General features: G+C 41.7%; 1 protein-coding gene across 5 annotated transcripts in view; it reads right to left on the bottom strand.

Annotated features, from left to right (window-relative positions):
• TMEM65 (transmembrane protein 65) overlaps positions 1-12018 on the bottom strand; it is a 229607-nt gene that overhangs the window by 144014 nt on the left and 73575 nt on the right. Inside the window, exon 9 of one of the 5 annotated variants that reach the window (XM_064587913.1) lies at positions 2421-5933. The exons of the other annotated variants lie outside the window; for them this stretch is intronic. Within the exon in view, the coding sequence (XP_064443983.1) occupies positions 5928-5933 (6 nt within the window). The 3' untranslated portion in view covers positions 2421-5927. Of the gene's footprint in view, positions 1-2420; positions 5934-12018 lie in introns of those variants that run through there. 5 annotated transcript variants of the gene reach the window in all.

Here is a 12018-nt window from a genome sequence, read left to right as displayed (position 1 = left end):
GGAGCCTTCCCTGCCTGTTGCCATCTATAATGGCCCCACTTTCCCCCACTGCCCTCCTCTCTTTCAGTCAGTAGCTAACAGTTAAGCTTGCAAGTGTCTCTGACTGTTCCAGAGGTATCTGCTTGACTTCTACTGTAAATCCTCTGAGCTTTGTGAGGTGGGTGGGAGTAGGGGGCTGTTCTGTGGATGGTTCTATCCCCCACAGGCCAACCCCAGGATCCAGCTCACGTTCACCAAATCTTAGCCAACTCTCTGGAATTTCTCTGTGTCCTCAAAACAGCTTTCTGAACAGTCCTAGATGCAGGCCTGCTCCTGGGATTCTTTTTCATGACTTCCAGTTTTCACTTATAGTATATGGACTCATAAAAATGAAGAGAGAGAAAGACAAAGACAAAGGAACAGTAACTAAGTTAGGAGAATTAATCCTGGAATTAAAACTGGTTCCTTGGGAGCACTCCTCTCCTGCACATAATAATCTCATTTTGATTAACATTGCCCCATTAGGGAACAGGCACAGTTTGAGTGCAGTAATGGAGAGATCAAATGTGGAATAGCCACTAAGCTGTCAACGCTCTTTGAAATATGTTTTCAACTTTCATTTCTGTCTGAGCCTCCACTGTTCTTCCAGCTCCCTCTGTGTTCCGAGTCAAGACTGTGTCTCTCCATTGGAGAGACATCCTGTGGGATGGGAAGACAATGGGCTTTAGGGTCTGATGGGAATGCATATGAATCCCACCTCCATGTCCTAGGAATTAAGACTTTCCTTGCAGGGCTTCTGCCATGGTTAAGGGAGTTAATAAATGTATGTGCCAGTGCACAGAGCAGGTGCTCAAAACATGGAAATGGTTTGTTTTGATTCATAGCATTGCGAACCCTGAACATACCTTGTCTGTTGTCACGGCTGCTTCTGCCCTGGATGAACACCTCTGCTGCTTGACATCCTACCCATCCCTTCAGTCCTAGGTTAACTGATACCTCTTCCGGGAGGCGGTCCCTGATTTCCAAATCAAATAAGAGATCACACATGGAAATATGACCATGTTGTTCCTCTAGTCAAGAACCACTGGGTGATTCTCCATTGCCTATAGGACAAATGTAACCATCTCTAGTGAGCACAACTAGGCTCCTTGTGATTTAGCCTGTGTTCCCAGTCCTTCCCCAAACTCCACCCTTGTGTCACATTCTAACCATGCACACCTGCTGTGGCTTCCTGACTATAGTGAATTCCCTCTGACTCCCCTACTGCTGGAGGCTGCACCATCAGACTCAGGTGGCTGAATCAACTTGCACTTGGATTTCTGGGACACAGGCATGCGAAGTGCGGGGTCCAGTTGTAAAAGGGCTCTGTGAAAGGTTCTTTCCTCTGGAGCACATCAAGAATCATGGCCAAGTTCCTTGAGGGCCTTTGCATCTGCATCTTGCAAATACAGCACTCTTGAGTTCATCTGAAGTCACCCTCATGAGGACTGTGGAAGATGTGCTTGGGTTGCCGCCTCCTAAACCAATCCGTCTAGCCTGTCTGTCTATCAGCAGCCTGGGGTCAAGGGAAAAGGCATCCCTCCCATGGGTGGACTAGAAATCCGGGGCTCTGTCATTGCTAGAGTACAGTACCAGGCAAGATTGCAGACCCCAGCAGAACCACATCTGGCCCAAACCTGACTTGTCTGGCCCAAACCAGCTTTGGTCTCTGAATCCTCATTTCTTCATCTGGAGGAGGGGAGTGGTCATAACATTCCAGAATGTTATGGGGAGGAGTGCCTGGCCTATAGCGGGTGTTCAATAAATGATTACCACTATTAGAATTTCTCAAAATAGCAGGCAATGTTTCCTCTGAAATGCCCCTGGACCATAACAAGCATTTTGGGACTGGGTTTTATGCACTGCCTGAAGAGAGTGATCCAACCACCTTGGATATATCTTTAGTTCAAACATTAAAAGGTCAAAGTTATGTCCTCCACTCTCATCCTTTTCATCAAGAAGCCTCCCTGTGGAAATTACAGAGTCTGTTAAGAGAGTCCCTGGAAGGAAGAATCTCTGTACTCCATGTTCAAGAAGTCAACTTCTGCAATTTTGATTCTTCAGAACTTATTATATGATGTGTAGGTTATGGTATGGGAAGATCCAAGAACCTGGAGACAGAGAACCTGAGTTCTGTTCTAGTCCTGGCCCAGCTGTTACCAGTTGAGCTGTGTGATTTTGGCTAAGTCACTTAGCCTCTCTGAGCTTCAGATTCCTCATCTGTAATACAAGAGTGTATACCTCACAAATAAGATAATGAGAGGGAAATTGTTTTAGAAACTATTAAGTATGTTCAGGTCTAAGGTTCTTGGATTTGTCTCTTTTTCCTCTTGGCCTATTTTACTACAGGTGAAAAATGGGATCTACAATTCCAAAATGCAAAAACATCTGAAAAACGATACCTTTTATAACTCATTTGGCTGCAACACTTGACCTCACTGATGTGATGTTATTTATAGACCTTATTCATCCTAGTTACAGTAAGTATTCATATGTTTTACGGTGGAAATAATGTATTTTAAAGTCCCTTTCCAGCTACCCTTGGGTGTGACAAGAATGCATGAGATATTCTGAAACACATCTGGCCCCAAGAATTTTGCTGAAGGAGTTATGGGTTTCTATCCCAGGAAGAGATCCTAAGCTGTCATCATTCATGTACCACTTTCGTGACTTTTGTCATATTCTTTTACCACCCGTATTATGATTTGCTTTATATAATTGACTTTTTTTACTTATTTTTTTCAAATGAATCTTTTTAAAAAACATGCAGTAAAATAAATACCTAATTATACATTAAAAATATTTTTCTAGGCAATACCCTGATTCACCCTTCACCTCACAGTGAACACACCCCACACTTAGGCAACAATGACCTCCAACCGGGACAACTATGTTGGTTCCTAAATAGAACACAAGTGGTAAGGGCAACATCGCCAAGTTCAGACTCATCTCTGAGGCTCTCAATTATCATAAATATTCAGCAGTTCAGTTCCAAGGCCAGCTGCAGTCCTGCTGTGAGCAGTGATCTCAGTCACATCAGCTGTGAGGGTCTGTTGAGAAAAACCATGAAATAGCCAGTAGAGACAGACGACGGGTTAATCTCCTAACAGCCGAGGTGTGGGAAGTTCCTTCAAGGATACTCTCATCGATTCTCACCTACACCAACAGCATCATCTAAAATAACAACCAGACCCACACAGATTGAGAGCTTCCTCTAAGGTCTTGGGGCCACAGGCAGAGCTGAGAGTAAATTCAGGGGCCTGCTGCCAAGCTAGGGTTTTCTGTCCCACTTCGTAGGGTCTCTCACCCACGCCAAGTCAGCCCCAGCTGCTCATGGTGCTGCTTATGCCACTTTCTGCCTCTGATTAATATTCACAGAAGCTGCTGGACTTCCACAAAACCAGCCTGCTCTCAGCCTAAAATATTGCCCTCGTGGCTTAGCTATTATCCTTTGCCAGTTGGTGAAAAAGGCTCTGCAATGGTTGAACGGGTCTAACAAGGCTTTTCGAGGTTTTGAGAATCTTCAGAATGGACCAAGAATTATGTGATTGTCAGCGTTTTCTACAAAACTGGGGGAAGAGAAGTTGGTGGAAATGGGGCAGTGCCCAGATAATCTGTTCCAAGGCCACATATAACAGCATGATTTAGCCTTTTGGCAAGTGTTTTCTAGAAACCACAATTTCTAGAAGAATCAAGAATTTCCCAATTAGCTAAACAAGTGCAGGAAAGTCAGAGGTCTCCCTCTTTTTTTCATTTCACCAGAATTAATTACTAATAGTCCCAACTTTCCTCTTTTTTCCCATGTGTAAGATCATGAACAAGAAATTATACTGGGGGGTCTGGAAGCCTGGGTCCTAAGTTCTGCCTGTGTCCCAGGACCAGTCTACCATCTGTAGACCACAGAAGCGTGCTCTAAGGAGATGGCCTGTAGTGTAATTTGGAAATCTAGGTGCTGTGGTCAGACACGTTTTCATCCTAGCTCTGCCCCTTGGTCAAGTTCTTTAAACTTCTCTGAGCCCCTTCTTTCCTCATCTGTAAAACTAACTGCAAAGGTGTTAACGAGGATTAAAAAATAAATTGGATGTAAAACACTGAGCACAGCCCTGGTACAAAATGAAATGTAAATAAATGGTAGCTGTTGTTGCTAGTGTCGATTTGGATAATCTGGGCCTTTGAACTGAACTATATGAACATGTATAATGAAAGGCTCTTGCTTCCAATGATTATAGATTTATTGCTCAGAACAGAACGACTGAGGAAGCATCATGCCATTGATAGATAAGCTCATCACAATTCAGTTTTCAAATGCATGAATTCTTCTAGCTTTGAGGAGTTATTCACAGCTCCTTGAAAGAAACAAAAAATCAACCAGCACAGCTTTAAATATGGCCAGTCATGGACTGTCAGTGGAAAAGGAAGTAAGGGCAAATGGGGATAAACATCACCAACAAATAATTATTATTTTAGTCTGTGCCTTTGACTTTCAGGACAGAACATTTTACCCAGGTGTGTCCCCCTGATTTGAGTTTCACCAAATTACTGTCCCTGGCTCCCCTGCTTCCTGAAGGGAAACAGTCTAGAGTTAAGGAGCAAGAGGCCAGAGGAGACATGAGGAAACCATGCTAGTATTTTGTGAAACAGAGTCAGCTGACCAACTGCATTAGGGTGACCTAGGTGTTAAAATGCAGATCCCCCAGCCCCAAATGAATGAGACTCTCTGGGGTTGGGGGTAGAAAATATGCATTTTTAGCAAGCACTATTGATGTAACCGAAACTTTGAGAACCACTGATCTTAGGCCATGTTATAATCATGCAATAAATGCCATACATTATTCATGTGCCATCTCAGTAGGATTTCTCTGTCTCTAGTAGAAATCCATGGCCTAACAGGAGCAAAAAAAAAGGGGAAACAAGCCATCCCAGGAATTGTATAGCCAAATAATAGAGGTGAAAACAAAGTAAAACAGTGTCCCAGAGCATGTGGGGTCAGTCTGCTTGGTGACACACAGGGACAATTGTCAAGAAGGTCTTCCCCAAGTGGAAGCTCCTCCTGCACATTTTTAGACAAAGTGGGTGAAGTATAGAGGTTGCTGGACAGATGTGGACAGGAGGCACAAGCAGAGCGAATAATGTGGCAAAGCAGAGAGATGTGAGAGAGGCTCTGGCACATGTGAGGATCCATAGTGATTCTTTCTGTGGCTGCAAGGCAGGGAGTGAGATTTCGAGGGATAGCGGAAACACGTCTTCTCAACTGTGCAAAACTACAGATAGGTTTGCCTTCCGCAGAGAAGAAAAGCCATTTGAAGTTTCTGGCATTAAAAAGCATAAACAAATCTCTAGGCTCTACTCTGACTTGATGTTTTTTTTCCTTTTCCTAATTTTAAAATACACTGGCCTCCTACACCAAATCCCAAGCAGATGGTAAATAGAGTCGGCGATACCGTAAGTTGCTTTGCTTGTCTTACCTAAACTCTCCCCTGTAGCTAGCTTGGCCTCATTGTGCGCCACATTTGGCTGTAAGCTCCTTAAGAGAAAAGATATCTTGCTTTACCCTGTCTGGGATCCTCACTGCAACAGCCCTCCATCTTCACTGTCTTTTGGGGCTCTAAGTCCCTCTTCTAATTTAGCCCCAACTTACGGGATCACTCTCTTTGTTTGATCTCACGTCCACTCCAAACCTAAATTCTTTCATTTCCTTAGTCTGTAGAAAAGGGGGATCCTTTCTTTCCTGGGCCCCGAATTCACCCACACCCCTCTTTAGCTTCAGGTCCAAACATGTGTATTCGGTTTGCACACTGGTCAACTCAGGTCATCAGGCATCTGGCATTAGGTGCTTTCCTCAGTCTGTAATCACATCTTGATTGTCTTCTCCATTGCTGGTCTTTCCTGGTTTGGAGAGTCACTGAATTTTAGGGCTGGAAAGAATTTTTGAGCCATTCAGGATAACTTTCCTTGATTCACTTTTTAAAAAATTAAAGATATTTCTTGAACACAAACATATGATTCTCTCAATCTTGTGAGGTAGGGATTATGGCTGTTATTACGCCTTTTCTATTACAGATTAGAAAGCAAAAGCTCAGAGAGGCTAAGTAACTTGCTCAGAGTTACCTAATCGATAGTGCCAAGACTCAAGCTCGAATCTGTTGGTTCCAAACTGAATGCTCTTTCCCCTCTTCTATACTCCCAGCTTTAGAATATCTGCCTTGTATGGACTTTGCAGCCCCATCCACTGGATCCATTTATCTATCCTCTCTCTCATCCTGGTGTCTCCAAAAGGCCCTCAGCTTTCACTCTTTACAGCTCTACTCTCTACCATCATTTATCTCTGATTTGACTCAATCTAGAAGTTTCCTCTTCTCCCAAAGTTATGCTCAACAATATTAGCATGAAAAATGCAACCATGATCTTGCTCTGGAAGGTCCTACATGCTGTCTTTATTAAAATAGTAAAAATTTTCAAGACGCCACACTCACATTTTATATTGTGTACCTATGCCCTCATCCCTAACAAAACTATTCTGAATCATCCATGAATTATTTTTGGAAGAGGAGAATTCTTTACTGCATGGACCTAGATGTCATTATTTTCTTCCCTTATTTGAGATTACGTCAGGAAAGCTTCTGGTCCAGTGGGTGGGTTGTGAAACTAAAATTAATTCCTCTGAGTAAAGGTGCTTTGTGAACTGCACCAGACTCCATACTCGTCGGGCACCACTATGGTCATAATTCCGATTGGTCCCTGATGGTCCCAGGAGTGCTGAAAGTGGCCTGACCACCCTGCACACCCAGTACTTCCCCTGGGTCTGAGAAGCTGGAGCTGCCATCTAGATTTCATTTCTACTTGTACTCTACCAATGGGCAGAGCAACAATATTAAGGCAGTGCATGTATACTTCTCTTTCTTCCAACCCCTCCTTCTTTCCTGACTTTTCCACCTTTCCCTTCTATCATCCAATCTTCCCTTTGGGCTCAAATACAAAACTTCCATCCTTCCAGATCCATCCCAACCTAGTATTCTTTCATCTTTCACTGGCAGTACCACTTCTGTGGCATCCAGATGCTACCAGTTGCAATATCTATTCTTTTTTCTTCAGCTTTGGTGTAATTTTGAGAAATAAACTCTTGAGAGCAGAGAGAGATGGGCTATTTTTATTTGAAGCAAAATCCATCGCTGGAACTGCTGAGATAAAGAAAAAGACTTTTAGAAAACAAGGCATTCAACTATTCCTATAGCAACAAGGGAATCAGGCATTGCTGTGTGGCCCAATAGATGTTTATGGAAATGCCAACACCTACAAAAGGATTATAATACAACGAGCATAGGAATTAGAGGCCAAGGATCTGGATAACAGAGAACCACCTCTGTCATTCATTGTATATGACCTTGAAGTTCTCAGAATTCAAGTTCCTTGCCTGTGAAATGGGGTAAGGAATACCTGTGTCTTCAAGATTGTTGTCTTAGCCAAATGAGATAATCTGTATGAAATTTCTTTGTCAATTAGAGAGCTCTAGATAAATTATGATCACTCCATTGGGACAGATAATGCTGACATTTAGAGGTGACAGCAACCAAAGATGGATGATCGAGTAAGGAGCACACACACACCAGGCTTTCGGGACCACGTTCAGGGTGGGGGAAATTCAGAGACAAAAGCCATAGCAGGTGTGTGAACCTGCTTCCCACTGCATTTGAACAGCATTCAAGTACCCATCAGGGCCAAACTTCAGCACTGGAAGAGAAACCTCAGTCTTTAGGCTGTGGGGCTTTTAAGTTGCATGGCTGAGAGAATACAATGCCCCCACATGGTGTGATGAACAGCTAGAGTCCAAACCTGTGGTCCTAGCCACCGTGTGGCAGAACCTTGGCACTGTCCTTATGTCATTGCTTCAGCATTCATCAGTTGAAGAAATCAAGCTATCCCAGCTACACTGCCACTTCAGGGTTCTACCATAAGTGGTTTGCTTGTCTTAAACTTTCAGCTATAACTGGTTTCTATGGGGTTTTTCAGAGGCCAGCCTGTGAGGAATCAGTCTGGGAAAAGTCAGCCCTTACTTTCCCATAGATTAATAAAGAATACTCCCTCCCCCGCATTTGAGTTCTAAAATTTTTGAGTTTAGGGGCGCCTGGGTGGCTCAGTCGTTAAGCGTCTGCCTTCGGCTCAGGTCATGATCCCAGGGTCCTGGGATCGAGCCCTGCATCAGACTTCCTGCTCCGTGGGAAGCCTGCTTCTCCCTCTCCTACTCCCCCTGCTTGTGTTCCCTCTTTCACTGTGTCTCTGTCAAATAAATAAATAAAATCTTTAAAAATAAAAAAAATAAAATTTTTGAGTTTATATAGAACTTTTTGAGTTGAAGATAAAAATAGCAGGCTTACTGGGGATAAAGGGTAGGGTGGAAATATGGGTGAGGTGTACAGCAGCAACAATGAGCTTGCTAGTTCTTCACCCCAGAATTAGGCAGACCACCTATCAAATCACAGGCATCTTTTATAAACCATGGGCCTTTCTGGGCAGGAGCAAAGTGGTCCATTTCTCTGAAGGGAAGCAGATCCCAAAGGAAACCCGGTAAGTACTGACAAATTCCCCCCAGTCAAACCATCATAAACAAAATATGGTAGATACACACAACCCAGGGGAGGGGAGGAGTCAAGCTAGTAATTGAGAAAGGCTAAAACTATTAAAATAGATAGCTCCTAAAGAAATACATGCCATGAGATGAAATATTTCCTCTTAACCGATTTTGAAGAATCCAGTGAACTGTATAGTCTGTCCTATTTCACATGAGAAAGGAGGTGTGTCTGAAGTTTTCCATTAAAGGAAGTCCCATTCCCCCTCTCCATGGATATTTAGCATAACTTAAGATAACAGCTATCTGAATGACAAAGCCATTTTCCATGCAGTCTCATCCCATCTTAAAACAAGCCTGTGAGTAATAATAATGGTGTCTAGTATTCAATTTGCAGATGAGCTAAATGACCAGGATCAAACAACTAGTAAACAGAAGACCTTTAGATTTAAACATTATTTCAATGAAACTATAGGAGTTTCATAGGACCTCATCAGCTTTAAACAATATGCAAGAGAACTATTGGGAGGCTCTAAATCATTGTACTTCGGTGCAATTATTTTAGGGGTAGTAGTGCTGTAAATAACTTCAAAGCCATGTGTTTGATCTGGGTTATCTTTTGGTTGCTTAACTTCATCAAAGGTGTGTCTGATGGACTGAGATTTCAGTACTTAAAGTCATACAATAAAGGTCCAAAGAGAGAGAAAGTAGAATGTTTTCACTTTTGCATTATTCCTCAGCTCAAATATATTCAACAGATTCCTCTTAAATACATATATATATATATATATATTTAACCACCAAATTGAAGACCAGAGAGAGTCCTGAAAACTGCTACCTTCACAACAATTTACTAAGCACCTTCTATATGCCGAGCATTTCACCAGGCATTATAAATATATAATTTCAATCCTTACAGCCCTAAAGAGAGATATTATTATCTCAGTTTTATAAATGGGGACACACTGAGACTTCAGAGAGGCTAGTCGTCGTGTGTGAGCTTCCACATTTAGGAACTGATGGGGTTAGAACTGGTGGTTTCTGAGTGACAAATACTAATAGCACGGCTTCAGAAAAGTAAAGGACTTTTCAGCCGTGAAAGTAGATCTTCCTGTATGACCACTGCCAGGTCCATCAGCAGCAATCACTCCCCTCGGAGGCTCAGAGAAGTACATTGCAAGTGGGTGAGTAGTTTAAATCCATCCATGTCTTTTTAATGAGTTTACAACTCCCTTACCAAGCCTTCAGAAGTTCAAAATTGATACAGAGTTAATAAAAAACCCAGGTAGAAAGAGGGATAATCCATAATATGGTATCGTGATAAATTCCAAGGACCCTCAGTGTCGAGGCCTCACACAAACAGATGTGGAACAGCGTGCTAATGCTATTCACAGAGAGCCATGGAATCATGAAAGATTTAACTCACTGATTTAAACTGAATTAATGTCTTGCCCTTTAAGATTGCCATATTTTATTTATATTTTTCCTGAATTGGAAGGATGCAGTATTTTTATTTAAAAGGTTACTGACATAAAGTCTTACTGCCGAGTAAAGACGAACCCATATGATGTGTCAAGCTGACTTACTTTGTCCCCCAATGCTGAATTATATACAAAAAAACTATAATAAAATATAAGAACTTAACAGCATCATTGTGACCCATGTGTGTCACTCAGATTTACAGAATTCTAGAGCACCCAAAGGTTGTCCATCTCCCTGAGAGCAGAAGATCCTCAAAAGGAGCTGGATCTCATGATTCTCTTGACCCACTTCCCTCATAATCTGGTTCATTACTGGGCACCAAACACATAATGGTAGAAGTAAGTGTAGAAAGTATTTTTTTCTGAATTGCATTTTGAATTTCTAAATTTTGCAGAGACAAAGAGAAAAGCTGAATCTCAAATTAGTAACTATTTATTAGCCATCTGAGTAGGAAGAATACTGCAGGAAGATATAATTATAAAACCTGAATGTAGCTGGGATCTAGCTTAGAGTGTTCAGCCTGTTTATAAAATATGCCAAATATCAGATGGCATGCAAAGGGTAATGTGTTAATAGCAGAAAAGCAAAACACTGGCTACAATTTCCAGGAAAGACTAAAGATTTTGGACTAAGCTTTTGGCAGAACCGCTCGACAACATACTTTTTCTCTCGAAATCCAACTGCTTAGAAATAGAAAGGACTTGAAGGAAATGAGGAAAGTTTATTTTAAGCACCTTAAGCATTGTTCTTTTTGAATCTTTCACTTGCTACACAGGGAAAAATAAATACAAAAAGGACACCAACCACAGAATGTTTAGTTTGTAAATTTAAAGCCCCTAAGTTATCCACCCCTCTCTCCAATTGCCTATAACAAGGCAACCCTATAAAATTGGAAGAAAAAAAGGAGCCTAGAATATGGAATCAGAAGAGTTGTATTTAAATAAAGGTCTAGCTGCTTAAAGAGATTTGCAACTGTTCTCACCTATAAAACTGGGGACTGTATTACCTTTCCTTCTTTGCCAAAAAAACCAATGTTATGATTATTAAGATATTCTGATGACTCATCAATGGTTGCTATTCGCTTTTGCCTGCTCTGGAGATTATGATTTTAAAGGCTTTGCAATATATCTTTTCTACCCTACTACTGCAATGATGCATTTTCAATTTAAGTTTTTTCCACTGACTTTTTATTTCTCTTAGAATCCAGGAAAAAGTCAACACTTACTACACAGTGTGCAAAGGTCTGCCATAGTTGCAAAGAAAAACACGAACATAAATAAAATCTGATCCTACCTTCAAGAAACTTATAACAGAAAGGATACAGGTACTAAAAACATGGATGTGATAAAAAGGCATTATCTGAAAGACCAGATGATTACAATAACAGTCTCTAATGAATAATGCCTTCCTGTGTCCTTGCCCCTTTGCAGTATGACATGGCCATTTCTCACACTAAAAGGATAGAGTCAACAGAGTCAACTTCTTCATTCCTTGAATTTGAGCCAGTTTTGTGACTTGTCTTGACCAAGGGAGGGTGGCAGGAGTTGCATGGCATAAAATCTAGAGTATAGGCATTTGGAGACCTCATGGTTTCTACTTTTACTATCTTGGGACCCAACTGTCATGTAAAGAAGATTTGGTTAGACTAAGACCTGATAAGAAACCATGTGGTGAGAGAGATCCTAGTCTTCCCTCTATGCCCAGACCATCTTAAACCCTCCAGCTTTTGCCAACTCACCAGCTGACTGCAGCCACACGACTGAACTTAGGCAAGACCAGCAGAGAAATTGCCTAGCGAGCACACAGAAATGTGAGAAACAGTAAATTATTGTTTGCAGCCTCTAAGTTTTAGAATAATGGATAACTGAGATATCTGATAAGTACTATAATAGACATAAGAAGTGATTTGGGAACAAAGAAGAGTTAGAAATTATTTCCTGTTCAGAGGATGTGGG

The sequence above is a fragment of the Mirounga angustirostris genome, unplaced genomic scaffold (assembly GCF_029215605.1).
Source record: "Mirounga angustirostris isolate CCGP_5_RB_7025 unplaced genomic scaffold, mMirAng1.0.hap1 SCAF_4, whole genome shotgun sequence".
Lineage (NCBI taxonomy): Eukaryota > Metazoa > Chordata > Mammalia > Carnivora > Phocidae > Mirounga > Mirounga angustirostris.
The sequence above is the reverse complement of the archived record's forward strand: the minus strand, read 5'-3'. Positions and strand labels throughout refer to the sequence as shown.